The 18,383-nt window shown below is 38.4% G+C and overlaps 5 protein-coding genes across 6 annotated transcripts in view; 4 read left to right on the top strand and 1 right to left on the bottom strand.

Moving 5' to 3' along the window:
* Positions 1-18,383, bottom strand: part of LOC108087477 (39S ribosomal protein L39, mitochondrial) — a 55,423-nt gene that overhangs the window by 28,980 nt on the left and 8,060 nt on the right. The window lies entirely within an intron of this gene.
* On the top strand, positions 1,228-2,141 carry LOC108087479 (enhancer of split malpha protein). The gene has a single exon (XM_017184857.2). It carries the CDS (start codon positions 1,346-1,348, stop codon positions 1,793-1,795), a length of 450 nt encoding a protein of 149 aa, XP_017040346.1. The 5' UTR covers positions 1,228-1,345; the 3' UTR covers positions 1,796-2,141.
* On the top strand, positions 5,605-8,612 carry LOC108087405 (nucleoporin GLE1). The gene is made up of 3 exons (XM_017184745.2): positions 5,605-5,664; positions 6,074-6,935; positions 7,008-8,612. Exons 1-3 carry the CDS (start codon positions 5,614-5,616, stop codon positions 8,327-8,329), a joined length of 2,235 nt encoding a protein of 744 aa, XP_017040234.1. The 5' UTR covers positions 5,605-5,613; the 3' UTR covers positions 8,330-8,612.
* LOC108087476 (angio-associated migratory cell protein) lies at positions 8,793-10,362 on the top strand. The gene is made up of 3 exons (XM_017184852.2): positions 8,793-9,711; positions 9,767-9,974; positions 10,087-10,362. The coding sequence occupies exons 1-3, from the start codon at positions 8,868-8,870 to the stop codon at positions 10,298-10,300; spliced, it is 1,266 nt and encodes a 421-aa protein (XP_017040341.1). The 5' UTR covers positions 8,793-8,867; the 3' UTR covers positions 10,301-10,362.
* Positions 10,945-18,149, top strand: LOC108087475 (Y+L amino acid transporter 2). 2 transcript variants are annotated; one of them, XM_017184851.2, is made up of 5 exons: positions 10,945-10,995; positions 13,611-14,229; positions 16,340-16,558; positions 16,639-17,234; positions 17,336-18,149. In XM_017184851.2, exons 2-5 carry the CDS (start codon positions 13,932-13,934, stop codon positions 17,720-17,722), a joined length of 1,500 nt encoding a protein of 499 aa, XP_017040340.1. In that variant the 5' UTR covers positions 10,945-10,995; positions 13,611-13,931; the 3' UTR covers positions 17,723-18,149. The 2 variants fall into 2 exon arrangements, with proteins under 2 accessions (XP_017040340.1, XP_043063743.1); XM_043207808.1 differs by lacking the exon at positions 10,945-10,995 and having other exon boundaries at positions 13,418-14,229.

The raw sequence follows: 18,383 nt of genomic DNA, 5'->3' as shown, positions 1-18,383 counted from the left end.
GATCACTTCGATCATTTCAGCGTTTTTCAAAAGGGGAATGCTCGTACATAAGGTTTTGTGTGCATTATGTAAATAGTTCTTACACATTCTTAGTTGGTGCGGATTCTTTATCAAGAGCATACATCTAGGTACAGTAGGTTCAAATAAAGGCTGAACATTAAAATCTTTTTTAAAGTAAATTTTACATTAATTTAAATATTTAAATATTTAAATAAAAATGTTTAGCCTTAATGTTAATTGTTATTTTTATTAGTTTGGATAAAATCCATCTTCTTAACTTCATTATACTCAACATTTTGTGCCAATCCTCTTTTTAAACATATCATAATTATAAGGGGGCACGTAACTCTTTAATTATTGTTAGCAAGAGAAAAATTGTTTCTAAATTTGAACAACTTCAATCTTTTAGGTGACCAATGTGTGTGACCATACCATATTTATTTTATTACTGTAGCAGAATTACAAATAAAAGAGATCTCCTACAATCATAAGTGTCCTAATGATCGAGTGCCATTAGAACACAAGTTACAGATTCCCACAAGCTGTAGTCACAAATGCGAGATGAATTCTCCCCTCACTCTTTTATAAATGAGTTATAATATGATACATTCATTCAATAAACCCACATTCAATTAATTGAAGGTATGTACCCAAAAAGTAACGGCTAGAGATGCTCAAAAAAAGGATCCCCTGTCGTGACACGAAAATTGTTTCGAAACCCAGAACTCAAACAGTCAAAAAACCTCGAGCTCCCCAACTGAACGTGAGAAATCTCAAGATCGTGCCTCAAAGGACTTTTTGCGCTACCATCACTAATCGGGCTAAGCAATAATCATAAGAATGAAAGTGCACGATTTGTATAAATTTGGCTCAGAATGTTACTGGTTTTCGGTTACAGGATCGACATATTTCTGACGAACTGGCAAAACAAACCCAGCCGAAATCCAAAACAATAAATGGGTCTCCGAGTGAAGGCCAGAAATGTGCTGTTCCCACGCCAAGGATTCCTCCGGGGGATAATTGTCTTGGAAGGAGGAATAGGAATAGGCCCGAGATTCCCACGCTTCGCACAAGATCTCGGATCTCAGGTCCTGCAGGACCTACCTGCAGCCACCGACTAACGTGTGAAATTTCGGATCCTTGCACCTGCCTGCCTTTCGAGCGTTGTGATTGGCTGAGATGCTGTAGGATCTGCCCGGCGACCCGAGAAGGTATAAATAGCGCCTCTGGTCTTAGAGACAGCATCACACAGCATCCGAACGTCGAAGCGAGAACATCTCAGCACGCACATTCAACGCACACACATTCTACGCACACAGAAAATTATCTACGAAAACCATCTCAAATGTCGGCCATCAGCAAGCAGAAGAACTTCAACACCATGTACAAGTCGAAAGTGTCACCATCTCGTCGCCTGAAGAATCTTCTGAAGCCGCTTCTTGGCCATGTCTTCAACCTGAAGAAGGAGCAGCCCAAGAGGAGCTCCTACATCGCTTCGGAGGAAAAGGAGGCCGAGTTCGAGTGGCTGAACAACGATATGGACAACATGGCCAACGAGCATCTCGAAAATCGCCTCATTGAGGAAATTCGCCAGTGCGCCAAGGAAGATGCAGTCATTGTTTACAATGAAAATGGCTCTGGAGAACTGCAGACCATCGATCAGGAGGACTACTACGTTCCGGTGCACTTTGCCCGGACAAATGCCGGCACTTTCTTCTGGACCTCGATTCAACCGCAATCCTGCGAACCCTACGCCATCGAGTGGAACTTCCTGGATCGCTGGGCTCAAGCTTGAACTAATCGCCAGGAGCTGGGACTTCGACCTTGATCAACCATGGGGTTTCTTCAACGTTCGATTGGGATAACTTCAACTGGACTGGAGCTTGGCTCTCCAGCGGGATGGGTACTCCAGAGTTTGGGCACTTCGACTTTGGGTTCATCGGACTTGGGCAGCGCTTTTGGGATTCCCTGACTCATCGGGAATCCCCAAAAAGCGGTTGGGTAACCACATATGTATCTACAATTGTGGCGGGAGGTATTCCAACAATTATCCTATTTTTGCTGTGCAAAAATGGGTTTCAATTGTTTGGGTTTTCAAAATGCATTTGTAAACAAAAACTAAAATAAACACTGAAAACATATTTGAATTTCTTATTATTTACGATGGAATGGTACAAATATGGTCCTGTCTTGGGTAAACATACAAAAAAATCCTGTCTACAGATCCTTTCAAGATGTGGGACATTCCCACGGCAGCAGACATGTGTTGGGTTTCTGTTTACTGTTACCCAAAAATCTTTCTGTGATTGCGGAAAATGTGTGGAAATTGGTGAGGAAAACTACCATCACCATAACATAATGGTGTTAAGATAAAAATTTCGATTTAAACAAAATATCACGTATCTTTACATGTGTTAAAATTAAAACGAAAAAAAAAATTCGTTCGACTGATTCGGAAAACAAAACAGACTCAAAATCTGTTAAAAGATAGGGTTTATAACAAAAACAAAATTAGATTGGTCTGTAACAACAATAAATTAGGTTTTTGTTTTTAAATATACAATTATAACTGTACTATAAAATGATTTTTTTTGGTTATATACAGATACTTGTTACCAGACGCACTATATGCAAAATAAAAGGTCAGGAATCACAAACTTTTTAATAAAGTATTTTCAATTTGATCATTATCCGGATAAATCCTGTTTGGTTGGAAATTAAGAAAAGAAAAAGTATCATCCACCTAGAATTGAGATTTTGATCCTTCAAATTGTTTTGCCAAATTAAAAACGAAAAAATCAAATTTTTTTTGTTAGCTTTCCCATGAAGAGCTGTTTTATTTCATCAAAGGAAAAACTAATTTTTCTTACAAACTACATTGCACTTAAACGGTAATGGAAGACGTAAGCGACATTGTTGCTATCTTAAATGTACAGCTGTTTATACAATAAACAAATAAAAAGTTGCAAACATAACAGAGGTATAACAATCGAATCTTAACTTTAGGGGATAACAATCACAGCTGACGTTCCAGGAACGTAACACCAACAACAAATCAGTTAATAACAAGACAGTTAATAACGAGTTAGCTATTATTGCACATGATATTGTGGGGGTGTTGACCTTGGGGGAAACGCAGTCGAAACGGAGTCTTCTGTTCCAGTTTGTTGCCCGCCAAGTCACCATTGCACTTTCCTCCAGCCCGGTCCTGTTTGGTCCTCCATCTCCTCGAACACCATCCTCCTTTTCCTCCTCTTTTCGGTGGGTGGTTGGGTGTGGTGGGAGTTGCGGGGAAGCCAAGCGGTCTTTAAAGCTTCTGTACCATCCAAGGTTACGTAGGATTACGTAGGGGTTTGCGCTTGGAGCGCGTTTAAAGCTGCGACAATCCTCTCACTCGCCGCCCCCTTGCTCTCTCCCATTTTGCTTACTTCTGGAAGAAAGTGGGTGTGGATCGAGGAGAGGCGATGTGATCGTTAACGGTTTTCCTTGAGCACTGACTCTCCGATCGGCGGATCGCCGGATTTTATACAACTCGCGGCACGACGACGTTGACGTTGACGCCGCTGCCGCGTAAATAGAGATAAACAAAGCGCACTCACACTCACACCACTGCAGAGTCCCTTACGCGCACACACACACAGACCCGATTGCCTGGCTCTCTTTTGTGTGTGTGTGTTTGCCTTTCGTTATCAACCATTTATGCTGGGCCCTTTTCGGTTATCTACAGTCGACGGGCTACTACCCATTTTTATGTTTATCACTTTTTACCCTCCCCTCGCACGATCTTCTGTTTACTTCAGGTCATTCGTTTGGTCTGCACATGAAGAAATCGTATTTACCTTTCTTTTCTTGGAAGTGATTTAAGGATTTTTCGAATAAACCTTGAATGTGTCTTAAAATTATGCTAGTCGTTGAAAATTGGAAATGTGTTGTCGACTTTAAGGCGTAGGCTACGATAGATTTAAATTAATATTCGTGAATTTGTATTTATTAAAAAAAATTAAAATGGTTTGTTAACCAAGTACTAAAAAAAGGTTGTTTTATATTCTTTCTTGGAATAAAAGATGATTCAAAATAAAGAGTAGATTTTTTAGGTTTTTTTAATGAACTTAGATACATTTTTTTAATTTTTGTTATCAACATTTTTATCCCAAAAAAGATTTAGTTTTCGGAGGGTTCACATTGTTCACACCCCAAAAAGTAGGCAATACTTTTTATAAAATGAATTTCTTTCTAATCTTGTTGATTTTTGATATTAAAAAAAATTATTTAATTAAGTCGTTATAGTTTACAAAACATATTAAATAGTTACCTATATACATTAGTGAATAACATTATCTTGTTATCGCCAAGCTATCTCTCCAGTCATTTTTACTTTTCCAGTTTTACTTTTACACTTTTCTAATATTCTTTGGTCTAATTAAATCAGTAAATGTACACTGGTTTGTTTCACTGTACTGCACGTTGGAACGTCTTTTGACTTTGCTGTTTCCTTTCTGTTGTTGGTGTGATTTGTTTTCGTTTAATCTTCTTCCACACGCACGTTACTCAGCATCTCTAGGGTCCGCCGCACCTCTCACTCCATCCAAGTCGCCCTTCCCCTTCCTTTGACTCGTTTTTAACGATCTCGCGGACCCCAAAACAAGAATCGTCCCTCGCCAGTGGAGCTTATGTGCATTCCACATATAAAACACATGCACTCACATGTGGATGCAGATACAAATACAAGCGTACGCATAAAAGATATACACAAACACTCTACGCCCCTCTGGAAATGCAGTTTAATGACCGTTCATGACCAAGTCAATCAGATGCGGGACTATTTACGCATAGCAAAATCAGGGAAAACGATTCGACGACGAATATCGTATCACCCTGGAATGGGGGACCCTTCAGAGCTAATTAGATAAGCAACAAAAAAATCAGAACTGGGGTACTTAAATAAATATTATAAAGAAACTATACAAATATAATATTTACCATCTTATGCTGGTTAATTTGATATGGCTCGAAAGATACATTTTCTTATCATTATAAAACTTTGTATAAAACAAAGATTTATTTTATTGAGCCCTAATTCTGATTTATAGATAATTGTGGTTGTTATTTAAAAAATAATACAAATATGGGACAATGTTAATATCTATATAAGAACAGTATACTGTATACATATATATAAAATTCAACGGCAGTATACAAAAAAGGGAAAGAGTATCATATCTACGCCATTTGGTACAAATCTTTTCTCTTGTTAATGTTTACTCTAGGCCTTATCAATAATGAAAACCTCTACAATTACCAGGGGCTTCAGGTAGGAGGATTTCCAGAATTGCTTCCCCTAATCATTTCCTTTTTGCTGGGTCTCCTTCGGGGAACCCTTCATATATGGCCAGACCATGGGAACGCACGTTATGCGTGCGCTCCTCACGCGCAGGACACGTACGGAAGAAACCGTGGGAATCGAAACCGAAATGCACCTAAACAACAATAAATGCACCAGACCCTAGAAGAGGGTAACAATAGACAGGTCCCTCCGCAGCCAGGCCATTTCGAATTGAATTAGAAAAGGTTGCCCAGGTGGAGTTGGGGGTGCACATTAACGGCTCCCAAAGAATGAAAGCAATCAGATGTAAATCAAGCAGCCAAGTTAGCAGTCAAGTCATGGTAAATATCCATCCCCTCAAAAAAAAAAAAGAAGAGTAGTGAAAAAGAACCAACCCCAAGCCATACATAAAATGTAACTGACAATATTTTTTACAATTATTGGTGTTTTCCATTCGAGTTGTACTTTTCTAAAGAACCATAGAAATCTTTTGAGTTGCCACAGAAATATCTTCATGAGGGTTTAAAATATTCTTGATCGCCATCACTAGACAAATCAAAATAGCCATGTACAAATTTAAATTTGTTTGTCACTTAAATATCAGTTTCTGTCAGTTCGGTGATTTCTTCAAGAACATTTCTTACTTATCGTCACACTTCACTCTCATATATTCGTTAAACAAATATGAAAAAAAGTACAAAAGTACAGTTTTTAAAATGTAATTAATTGCTTTTTATCATATTTGTGCAGAATCTCTTACAACTCCTGCTCATATCCTTGGTTGTGGTGACAGCCCGGAAAAAATCAGACATTAATGATAAGGTATCGAAAAAGGGGAGAAATCCATATCAAATTTTAACACGCGATGTCGAGAAGTATGAGCTGTGTGTAAAACTGCTAAGGGTTTGCCAACAACTCCGGGACAAGCCGCCTGATTACACTGATGTTGAAGAAGAATCGGCTAATGATTATGCTATCAATGAGGAAGATAAGGCTAAATACAGAAAAGGCAATTGCTTGCCGAAAGATCTAACGGCAGACGGAGAAAAGGAGTTTTGGAAAACTGCTGCCAAATGGCAGAGGGAAATTGACGATAGCTTATTAATCCAGAATCTGTTTGTAGTTATCAAGACAGACGGGCCGAATACCAAGTTGGCATTTGGAAAGTGGAAGGGTTGGTGCAATCGAACTGATATCTCTGAAGAATCAACAGAACCAACCGATGATCCAGATGAAGATAAAACCTTATCAGTTTCAACAACAACAGAACTTTCATTAATAGACAGAAGTACTCAACTGTTGAAAAACTGCAAACAAAATAGCAATCATGGCAAATGGATATTTAACGAAATCGATGGCAGCCAAGAATTAAATGAAGTTATCAGAAAAGTTTCTCATTTGATTTTAAGTCTTGAAAAGTACAAAAGCAAAAATTGCTGCCCCTATGAGTCCATAAGAGATCGTTTGGAAATAATAAACGATGGCATTGATTTTTTAAACAAGCTGCAGGGCATCAAATCATCTATTAAACCAACTTACACCGATTTAAACTCAGATCTGAATCATCTCTCACGCAGATTAGAGCATTTAAATAGGGAAACAACCAACAATGGTGATAAATGTTGTCCCAATATTTTAAATGATCTAAACTCTTTTAAATCTAATTTTGAAACTAATCTAACAGATTTAAGCCCACTAAATTCAAACTTTGACTACTTGCCATTTTTTAAAAAGGAGAAAAGCTTGCAAAAAATATTGATTAGTCAACTAAGTGTTATTCGTAACCTAGAAAATTCGGTTGAAAATAAGAATAGCAAACACAAATGTTGTATGGAGGAAAAATCTAAAATTATTGATTTAAAAAGGTTATTTGATGACCTAAGATTTATTAACTCCTTTGAAAAAATATCACAGCTAATAGACCCTTTAAAAGAAGATCAAGCTTATACCAATGAGACACTTTCAGCCACGAAAAGTCTACTTTCCCTGGAAGACAAAAATATCCAAAAACTGACCTTTATATGCGAAACAGAATGTCATCAGAAAGATACAAGCCACGAACTTTTTCAGAATCTTGTTTTAAAAGTGGACAAATTGGCCATTCGATTAAATGATATGAGTGGTCCATTAAAATCAGCAAATTTGTCCCATGTTAAACAATCTGAAGATGCTGTAAATAAAATGATCAAAGATGGTTCGTCAGTAATTGCTAATCTAAAAACTACAAATTTGAAATTAAACAATAATGAAGCAAGAACCGACTCCAACGAACCCTTTCCCATAACTGTTGACAATTCAAGCTTAACAAAAAATTGCTCCGAAGATTCTGCAAAACTAAGTGATCTGTTTGACAAAATCAACAAGGACAAAAATTATGCTATTGATTATTACCAACAACAGCAAAATAATACAATGCAGCAGCTTAAGGAAATTCAAGAAAGGCAAAAAGCCTTAGATTATTACATCCATAAAGCAAAAGTGTCTGAGGACGAGGAGTCACGACTTCAAAATCCGAATTCTGTACAATGGGAGATCAAACAACTTGAAAACGACTTGGAAAAGTTAGAAAATGGCATCAACAAATTGGATAAGGATCTGCAGTACAGTCAGCTTAAATTCGAAATGGAAAAAGAACAAATCGACAGGGAGGTTGAGGAACAACTGAATGATATAAATCTTTTCAGAGAAGCGATGAAAAGGGAACAAGATTTAATTGATCAACGCTTGGCAGAATTAGAAGAATTAGAAACACCTGACGACTATGATGATAAACTAAGTAAGCTTGAGGCAATGGCTCTTGAGTTTCCCAAACAGATAAAAAGTTATGAAAAGGAACTTTTGAACCGCATTGCCGATATGGAACAGCAATTAAAGGATCTGGACAAGGAGATCGAAAATACGGAACATAGGGCAGACACTTGCGACGGTGAATGTGACTTTGGAGATCTCAATTCCGTCGACGAACTAATTGGCAGGGTCCAGATTGTCAAGAAAATACTAAGTTAAACGCCAAAAACTATCCCAGCTATCTCAGAAGTGCAAAATTGGAAGCAGACAAGAATCACCCAAAAGACAAGCCAAAGATAAAAAGTTAAGAAAACCTAAACCTATGGATTCATGTAAACTAAAACCAAAAAACATTAAGGATATATCTAGAGTAATTAGTAGTAATATTAACAGTCTGCAAATTGTTAACTTCACTGTTTATATACGAAAATGTAAATTTAAATTTGTTAACTTAAATAAAATAAATCTTTTATGATAATAAAAGAAACATTAGTTATAATAACTTTTTAACAAATAACTTTTTAATGAGCTTGAAATCAATTTCAAAAAGTCCGCATACATTCGCAGACTATCCAACACTAAATTGTTGTTACGTTTCTTAACGTGAGGATTACGTTTTTGTAACGTAACAAATCACATTACGCGTAATGGGTGGATTTTGGTTTAAGTAGAGCGTGGTCACTCTTTTGTTGGCACGTGTGGCGCTTTTAAGTTTTGTTTTTATTTCACCAGATTTTTGAGATCTTTAAAATAAAGTATGCGGGACAACACGCCGCCGCACCGTCCGGACTTTGAGGATGGTGATGATGAACTGATAGAGATGATTGAGGACGACGAGGATGACGATTTAGAGGAGGTGACTCTGCAACAACTGGAGGAGCGACTTGCCATGGCTGGCGGCGATGACGACGTGGAGGAGGAGGAGGATGAAGAAGAGTTGCGCGACCTTGAGAGAATAGGCAGCATCAAGGACGAGGCGGCAATCACCTTCCGGCAGCACAAGGCTCCCGTTTTCGCCTGCAGCCTGCATCCCACCTACGATTGGGCGGTGACGGGCAGCGAAGACGACCGCGCCATCGTTTGGGACACCACCACGGGAGAGTCCCTGTACGAGATCACCGACCACAAGGACACCGTCACAGAAACGCACTTTAGTCACGATGGGCTTTATCTGGCCACCGGTGACATGTCCGGCGAACTATTCGCCTTTAAGGTCAGCGAACAGAAAGAGGACCGCCCGATCCTGAACAAAGTCTGGGAGTACTCCATGAGCGACATGTCCTGGCTCTTCTGGCATCGCGGAGCTCACGTCCTGCTGGCGGGCAGTGACAGCGGCGAGGTCTTCGTGTGGCGCATTCCCAGCGGAGACTGCAAAATCCTGCCGGGACAATCGTCGCGTTGCGAATCTGGAGAGCTCAGCAGTGATGGCAAAAAACTATTCACCGCCTACATGAACGGATCGGTGAGACTGTGGGATCTGAAGAGCTGTCAGGTCCTGATGGAGGTCAACGAACAGCATCCCATGGGATTCGGCGAGATCACGCATGCAGTTGTGGCCTGCGAGAAAGATTCACCTTTCTACGTTTGCGCGGAAGGATCAGGTGAGAAAAAAAATACTAAATTAAAACTTAAACTAATCAATAAAATTTTTTTAAGGCAAAATGCTGTTTTGCACCAACAACGGACCTGTGAATACGATTCAGTCAGAGCACGGCATTGAGTGCCTAGCCTTTGCGCCTGCTTCAGCGGATCTCAAGCTGCTTGCTTGTGGCTCTTTGGAGGGCCAGATATCCATATGGGACTACAGCAAGACAGCCCTGCGTACGACGTGCGAGAACCCAGTTCCCAACGATGGAGTCTTAAGGTGAGCCCTACTAGCCAATTAACAAAATCACATAAGTTCAAATAATGGTCAAAAGTCCATCAAATTGTTGTACTTTTTTTGTACTTTTACTAATTTTGCTTATTTATTTTAGAATTAAGTGGCTGAACGACAACACCATACTGGCGGCCACCTCACAAGGAAATCTAAACGCATTTGATGCCCGCACAGGATCGTTAAAGTTCACGCTGACAGGACACTTCTACCACATTTACGAATTTGTCTACAGGCCGCAGGAAAATCTGCTATTGACAGTGTCCGAGGACAACACGGCTAAAGTTTTCAAGGTGCCGCCGTTGGGAGATTAGTTAGGATATAGAAATGTTGTATCGTTCTGTATATGTAAATAGAAAATACATATAAAAATTAATTTTTTCTGTTTGTCATCGTTGTCACCTAGGAGCAATGACCCCCTGGGTCGGTCCTGTTTCACGTGTCCTATATAAAAAATAATGGGGGAGGAACAAGCTGACTAAAGATAGAACAAACAAAGCGGGTACAGTCTAGGCCAAGAAAATAGCACTGAAATGTTTTTCAAACCGAAATCCTAATTGCAAAACAATCAGCTAACTCATTTTTTGTAATTTGAATAAAATAGCTAATTTTATTAACACTACTTATTAAAAATGTGTTCTGTTTCATTTCTAATTGCATAATTTAAATTCTTTTATTTCGACCACAGCTGTAAGTGAGAACTAAGTGCATGTTTAATGCAACTGCAGCAAATTCTCTTTATTTCTGGCTCTTAGAAACATGGAACATGCGCATTTCCAAAGAGACAAACAATTGTTTATGTTTTTATTTCTCTGTTGTCGTTCACCTCCGCGACACACACACAATGGCAAACAATTGTCTCTAAAAACGAAAACAAATTTTCGGATTTACATATTTATCTTTTGGTGTATTATTTTATTAAAGCTTTTCGGAAGAGCAACCCGCTGTTGGAAATCTCAGTCTGTTTCGGGTTATCAGTGCGAATGGATTACGGATCTCCCACTGAAGGGTAAAAATGTTAAACGGGTTAAATCGTAGTATCCTAGAGATTTAAATTGCGTGCAAGTTTATTTAACTAATTTAATGTGTACTAATTTGTTCATCATCTAAAAACAAAGAAATTCATGATTTTCCGTGTCTAAAATAAAATATATAATGTACATTCCAAAATTTTTGTACATTTATATTACTGTAAGAGTAATGATCGTGAAAACTCATGACTCGTGGCATGATATGATGGAAGCGACAACGGAACATTAACGAAAATTGCATATGGAAGTGATCCATCATATTTTTCCTTCCAAACGAATCCATTATGTGTGGCGCGGCAAACTTAAAAAAATAAAAGAAAGGAATGGCAAACACTGAGTTCGATAATTGGAATACCCTATTAAAACCCTTCTGTTTGAGGAATCTGATAATAAAATAAAAAAGTTATGTCCCTATCAATGGATTTTAGAAACATTTAGGCACATAAACAAACGGATTTTAATAAAGTTTAAAAAATATATTTCCATTAAAAGTATTTAAATACATTTTTTAGTGAAGCTCAACCACTGTTTAAAAATATTATTAAATTATACTTTTATAAAATGGTAAAAAGACTTGGGCGTTCTGCAATATCTTTTGGATATAGCTTTTCATATCCTACACCACACCCCAAAATACACCCCAGATCCATTATACCCCCAAAAATAAGGTATAAAAGCTGATATCCCGCAGCTAAGGGGCGACAATAAAAGTCACACGGAATCACAGTTAATCAACCGCAAACGGGGGCCCGAACTGAACCACTGAACCACTGTAATTGCGGCTACGGACACCACCACTCCGGCAAGTCGTGTGTGCGTGTGTGTGTGTGTGTGTGTCTTTTACAATTAGATTACCAGAGGAGCTCCACGGACCCGAAATGAACTGATCCCGCGAGCTGAGCTACTAAAAATTTGTGGAGGCGCTACACTTGTTTTGTTTATTGTTTGTAGTATTTTTTATGACGGGAGCGAGCGAGACGGGTAGCTAATCCATATAGTCTGTCTGCTACTAAAGGTTCACGATTCACAATTGAATTATCACAGTTTGAAATGTCAAATGCACGCGCCCGTGCGATGAGCCCCTTCCCCATGAAACCAACTACATTTCGTGATAATCCGCTCAAGTGTTTAACAAAAGTCGCTCGGCTCAGATTAATGAGTATAAAAGCCCATAAAAGACCGCCGAATCTATTGGAGTAATCGCTGTCAAATGAGCAACAAAAGGTGGCGAGCCAGAGAAGCCTTATAGGGTGGCCCATAGATTACCCAAGAAATTCATAAATCCGTACCTTTCTTTGGCTGCGGTTAGCTCATAACTCATAATCCATAGGGCTGTAAAGTTAATTGACACTTGATCTACTGATAAGTGATAACAGTTGAACTAAACTTTGGCTTATTATCGCGCACTTCCTATGAGTGCCGAAATTTAAACTTGAACGGAAATCATTAACGCACAGTATTACTGAAATCTCTACTGAATAAACTATAAACTATTATATGTTATAACTTAAATATGTAATTTTATTTTTCAAAAATATTTTTTATAAATAAAATCGTGATTTACTGTTAGCTATACCCATTAATCATTATACTTTGTATTTTGTGACCTTTTTAATATCCCCTCGTTACATTAAAAGCTTCCGGCAAGTTTCACTTGCAATATTTGTCCTAGATCTGTCGTTGAATCAAGTACAATTATAGATTTCCACAAATCAGTGAGCTAATTTCTTTTGGCACATGACAATGTCAGTGCTTAAATAGGTTAAAGAAATTTTCTTAATAATGATAAATTACTGTATAACTTTTAATACATTTTTAAAAAGCAAAACCACAAAGTTGGTAACAAAGATAAACAAAAAGTTTTAAAAATAAAAAAAAATTACTTGTGCATTTATAAAAAATGTACTCTTTTGCTATCCATATATTTCTAAAGAGAGTAGTCAACAATATACATTTAAAGATTAAAAAGCATAAACTATTTAGCAGTCCGACTGAAGATTGCGGCCAAAAGCGTCACTCCGATTATGACGAACCTTAGGGTCAATGACTAAGACGGAAGAGAGTTTATTTTGAGAGATATGGTGGGGAAGTTTCTCTTACGCGGATACACGTGCTTTATTTTTGGCACTCAAACTTCTCGTCTAGCGAAATGTTTGGGGCGTCTTGCATCATGCGTTTGGCAAGCCGGCAAGCGGATGCCTCCGTGGAAAGTGTGTGCGCCTTTTACAGGTAACAGGTAAGATGTTGACGGCCCAAAAGAGCGCGAGAGAGCAGCTGCTGCTCATAAAAGTAAACCCCAATAAAAAAAAAAAAAAAAAAAGGCAAATGCAAAGCCCAAGTTGAGGCGACAGCGACGCCGGCAGAGCGACACAGCGCTCATAAAGGGGGGTAAAATTATATTCCAAACTTAGTTTGAACTCAGAGCGTGCGGCGAGCGGATCGGTCCAACCGGCATTTGCAGTTTTTTCCGTTTTTAAAAAATAAATCCAGACTAGTTTTTTCCGTTTCTCAAATGCCCATTCAGTTGACTAAGATGCAGGGAACATAATAAAACCACGTGTGTTAAATACCTAATCGGTTCGAATCTATATAGCCCAGCGACAAATGTGTGTGTGTGTTTGTGTACTCAAGAGCACTGAATAAGTGAAGCGCCGAACAAAACAGAACTGAAATCCGAAATCAACAGAAAAAACCATGTGGACTGAAACGAACTGAACTGTATTTGAGCTCCACGCTGGCATAAAGAGTGTGCTGATAAAAAAAAAACGGAGAAAAGTACAAGAAGACCCCGATAAAAGCAATGGTCTTACATAAATTCAAATTGCTTTAAATACAAACCAAATTTAAATAAATAAACCCTAGAGGGTTCCGAGAACAATAACCCAATTAAAACACTACACATACATCCTGCAAAATGGCGCGAGTTCAGGCCAGCGACTCCTTGATACCTCGCCAGGTATTCGAGGTTCCCCCGGCAGAACCCAATAACTCCACGGCGGACAGCGGGAGTCAGGGTTCCGGGGTGAAGATGAAGAAGCAGATCGGTCTGCTGGACGGAGTGGCCATCATTGTTGGCGTTATCGTGGGAGCCGGAATCTTCGTGAGTCCCAAGGGAGTGCTGCTGTACTCCGGCTCCATTGGGCAATCCCTCATCGTCTGGGTCCTCTGCGGCGTTCTCAGCATGGTGGGAGCCCTTTGCTACGCCGAATTGGGTGAGTAATGGCCCATGTAAAGGGGCTAGCTTTTTGTAATTTTTTTTGGTTTACCCCATTCGATAATAAGCCCACGCCCAGTCAACAATGTTTCTGCGGCGCTGGCAGTTATTGCCTCTGGCTGATGACAGCACTTCATGGGTCAGCATATGGCACAGCAGATAGGTGGGGGAGTTGTTTACATAGGTGTAAGACAAGCACCTGTGGCAAGCTCAGCAAAATCGACAAACTGGAGCAAGAGCTCTTCTTAATAAGAATTCAGAAAGAATGCACTAGTCAGGAAAATCTACAAAAGAGGTTAAGGCTAGCTGTTATCTGCAGATCAAGTACTGTACGACTACTGTATAGAAAAATTTATTAATTTAAATGCTTTTTTATATAATTTACAATTTAATTGCTTTAGTTTTATATAACTTTAGGAATGACACTCTAATGCATATATGACGTTACGATATAAGTAAAAATACTCCACAGGGTTTTTGTTTTTTCTTCCTGTATTATAAAATCATTTCCATATTCGTATTTTTTGAGTTTTAACTGTACTGTGAAAAGTTCAAGCCTCATCTTGTACTTGCAAATTCTAAAAATAAGCAGCACGCATTTTTTCCGCACCGTGGATTTAAACTTAGAGGAAAGAACTGAATTTGTCAGCTTCGATCCAACTTAAATCGGTTCAGATTTAAAAAAAAAAGGAAAACCCAATGACCTTAAAGTTATCTCTCCCGCTGAGGGAATCTGTTGAGATTAGCTAGTCCAACCAATTACCATTGCGACAAATTTAAAACTTGATCCCATCAAGATGCCCTTTTCAGGCACGCAAGTGAAATCAGTTTTTGTGCCTTAATAAACTAATAAACTAAATTCTGTAGAAAAAGGGGGCCTTTACAAAAAATTCAATTATCAACGAATTAACAACTCTGGTATCTCTTAGTAAAGATTATTTTGTTAGGTAATGTTATAAAAATCTGAACCACTTTTATATATAATATATTTTATTTTAAGTCACTTAAAAAAATTCTCGAATAATTTAGTCAATTATTTTTTGTGGTTTTTCGTCGTGGTTTGAGCAACGTTTGGGGTTGAATCAGAATATCCAACCCCTTCGATTTCAAATGAAGTACAGGAAACGTACCTTTGTAAGAAATAAATAAAAGCTTTGTTTGTTCTCTTTTAAATGTTATGGTACCCCTAAAAGATCGAAAAAAGCTAAGAGAACCAAAATCTGCACCTTTTTCTCTTTTTTTACGTCATCCTCAGTTAAATATTCTTTATCATTAAAAACGAGTTTTTTCCCTAACAGTAAACTTGGCAGACACTCATATCCATAAATTTTTGGGCAGACAAAAATTAACATAATTTTTGGAGTTTACTTCACACATTGTGAACTTTAAGAAAAGCGAGAGATGTTATCTCTCGAAAATAAACTAATGATTCAGAGAGGTATTCCACTTTTAAATCGGATAAAAATTCAAAAAGTTATGGCTAAGAAGGTGGAATACATTTTTAAAGTGGAAAATAAAATTAAATAAATGAACTAAAATTAAATTTATTTTATACTTTTTATCCAATTAGCTGAATGAACAAACTAATTTAATGGATATTAAGTTTAACAACCTAGGGTTAGCACCTTTTAATCAGCAGAATACTAAAATGATAAAAATTAAACAACTATTGACACAAGAAATTTTAAGTATTTTAAGTAGTATGCTAACTAACCTGCCCAAAATGATCACTAATTGTTTAAGCAGCCCTCGATGAACAGGTAATATTTCTCAGCATTAGCGGAACTATGTCACGCTTATCAGTAAGTCAATGTTTTCAGAACAAATTCTCTTAAAATATTCTCTTGTGAAGCTGCCTCTACACACAGAAAAAGTAGGATACAAAGTAAATTCACCAAGCATTATCAGCATATTGGAGGAGTATACATAGTTCGGAATAGTTTTTATCTTAAGCAAGATCTTAAATATTATCTTAGCAAGACAATATTTGATAAGAAGCAAACAAGGTTAAAATTTGCTAAAACCTATAAACAACTTAGTGGAAGTATTTTATTTATTATACATTTTTATATATTTCCCTCTCTAACTAATCTACTTTTTATTTGCAGGCACGTTGATACCCAAATCGGGAGGAGATTACGCTTACATAGGGACTGCATTTGGTCCCCTGCCTGCTTTCCTTTATCTGTGGGTGGCCCTGCTGATTCTGGTGCCCACGGGTAATGCCATCACGGCCTTGACCTTTGCCCAATATTTGCTGAAACCTTTCTGGGCCTCCTGCGAAGCGCCCATCGAAGCAGTTCAGCTGCTGGCGGCTGCCATGATTTGTAAGATCCGTTGATAGGCTGATAGGATTAATCAGTTTCGAAACCGAAGTATTGACTAATTGCCTGCCCTTTGACCCTAGGTGTTCTGACGTTTATCAACTGCTACAATGTGAAGTGGGTGACCCGTGTGACGGACATCTTTACGGGCACCAAGGTGGTTGCCCTGCTGGTGATCGTCGGCGCCGGAATCTGGTGGTTATTGGATGGCAATACGGAGCTCTGGGACAAACCGTTCTCCGGAGAATATCCGGATCCCGGCTTTATAGCGCTGGCCTTCTACAGCGGCCTCTTCTCATACTCAGGCTGGAACTACCTGAACTTCGTCACTGAGGAGCTAAAGGATCCATACCGAAACCTTCCCAAGGCCATTTGCATATCCATGCCAGTTGTCACGATCATCTATATGATCACAAACATTGCATACTTTTCGGTGCTCTCTCCGGACGAGATTCTATCCTCGAATGCGGTGGCCGTCACTTTCGGGGACAAGATGCTGGGCTACTTCTCCTGGATAATGCCTTTCGCAGTGGCCTGCTCCACTTTTGGCTCGTTGAACGGAGCGATATTCGCCTCCTCGCGACTTTTCTTCGTCGGTGCGAGGAATGGTCATCTACCGGCAGCCATTTCGCTGATCAACGTTAATTGCCTGACGCCAGTGCCTTCTCTGATCTTCCTGGTGAGCTATGAGTAAATCCTATAATCAGGAATAACATGATAAAGCTATACATTTTTACTCTATATATTTATTTAATAAACACCACTTTTCTTCTTTTGCAGGGCGCAATAACGCTGCTTTTGCTGTTCATCAAGGACATCTACGTCTTGATCAACTACGTGAGCTTTGTGGAGGCCCTATTCACGCTGATTTCGGTATCCGGACTGCTGTGGCTGCGTTATAAGCAGCCCAAGGCGGAACGACCCATTAAAGTCAGTTTGTTTCTTCCCATCATCTACCTGATTGTCTGCCTGTTCCTGGTGATCGCCTCGTGCAAAAAGTCACCATACGAAGTGGGCATCGGCACGGTTATCATTGTATCTGGAATTCCGATATACTATATGACAATCCACAATCCGGTGAAATGGTTGGCAGACACATCGCAGGTCATTAATTTGTGGTGCTCCAAATTCTTTATTTGTATGCCCAACCAGGAAAAATTCGACTAGAGTTACAAGACTCTGAGATTTAGAGGAGAGTGCCTTTTGCGGATATATTGATCAACGAAGGGATTAACTTGTAGTTAGCATAAGTCTCAATTAACAAATAAGATTGGCTAGCAGTGCAAAAATTGGAAATCTACGCACAACATTACGAAAGTGTTATTGTAAATAACTCAAATGCATTCTGGTGGGGAAATTCCCGCTCAATTTATTATTATGATTATTTTATAATATTATATTTTGTATATTTCTCCCAAAAAAGAGTTCCTCGTCAAAGCCGAAAATAAAGACACGCTGTGTCTGATATACAAAGTGCGAACCATTTTTACATATTATAGAAGTAAGATATACTTATTATTAAAGCATCTTTTGCGAAATGTAAAAATCGAATTTGTTTTGTATAAGACAGTTAATAAAAAACAATTTAAAAATACCAAATGAGTTGTAATTTTATGATTTAGTTTTGGAACTATTAAACACAGCTAAAGGGCCTTCAAATGGCTTGCCGCTTTTGAACAAAAAATATTTAATTGCAAACGAGGTTTAATTATTGTATATTCTCTTTATATCGGGCTCTTAAATTAATTTGGGTTTTTTAAATTGTTGTCTTTAATTTCTCATTGAGCTCATAATAGATTCTTTTTTATTTTGATGTCAAAACAGTTTA

Source organism: Drosophila ficusphila, unplaced genomic scaffold (genome assembly GCF_018152265.1).
Source record: "Drosophila ficusphila isolate 14025-0441.05 unplaced genomic scaffold, ASM1815226v1 contig_286, whole genome shotgun sequence".
Taxonomy (NCBI): Eukaryota; Metazoa; Arthropoda; class Insecta; order Diptera; family Drosophilidae; genus Drosophila; species Drosophila ficusphila.
This window is presented reverse-complemented; position numbering and strand designations above follow the sequence as displayed.

Bases quoted from the DNA above. Each gene is read 5' to 3' on its own strand.
- LOC108087479 (XM_017184857.2), top strand. From the start codon at position 1,346: ATGTCGGCCATCAGCAAGCAGAAGAACTTCAACACCATGTACAAGTCG.
- LOC108087405 (XM_017184745.2), top strand. From the start codon at position 5,614: ATGAAAGCAATCAGATGTAAATCAAGCAGCCAAGTTAGCAGTCAAGTC. The intron at 5,665-6,073 runs GTAAATATCCAT...ATATTTGTGCAG, and splicing joins AAGTTAGCAGTCAAGTCATG to AATCTCTTACAACTCCTGCT. The intron at 6,936-7,007 runs GTGATAAATGTT...CTAATCTAACAG, and splicing joins TAGGGAAACAACCAACAATG to ATTTAAGCCCACTAAATTCA.
- LOC108087476 (XM_017184852.2), top strand. From the start codon at position 8,868: ATGCGGGACAACACGCCGCCGCACCGTCCGGACTTTGAGGATGGTGAT. The intron at 9,712-9,766 runs GTGAGAAAAAAA...AATTTTTTTAAG, and splicing joins CGTTTGCGCGGAAGGATCAG to GCAAAATGCTGTTTTGCACC. The intron at 9,975-10,086 runs GTGAGCCCTACT...TATTTATTTTAG, and splicing joins CCCAACGATGGAGTCTTAAG to AATTAAGTGGCTGAACGACA.
- LOC108087475 (XM_017184851.2), top strand. From the start codon at position 13,932: ATGGCGCGAGTTCAGGCCAGCGACTCCTTGATACCTCGCCAGGTATTC. The intron at 14,230-16,339 runs GTGAGTAATGGC...TTTTATTTGCAG, and splicing joins CCTTTGCTACGCCGAATTGG to GCACGTTGATACCCAAATCG. The intron at 17,235-17,335 runs GTGAGCTATGAG...CTTCTTTTGCAG, and splicing joins TGCCTTCTCTGATCTTCCTG to GGCGCAATAACGCTGCTTTT.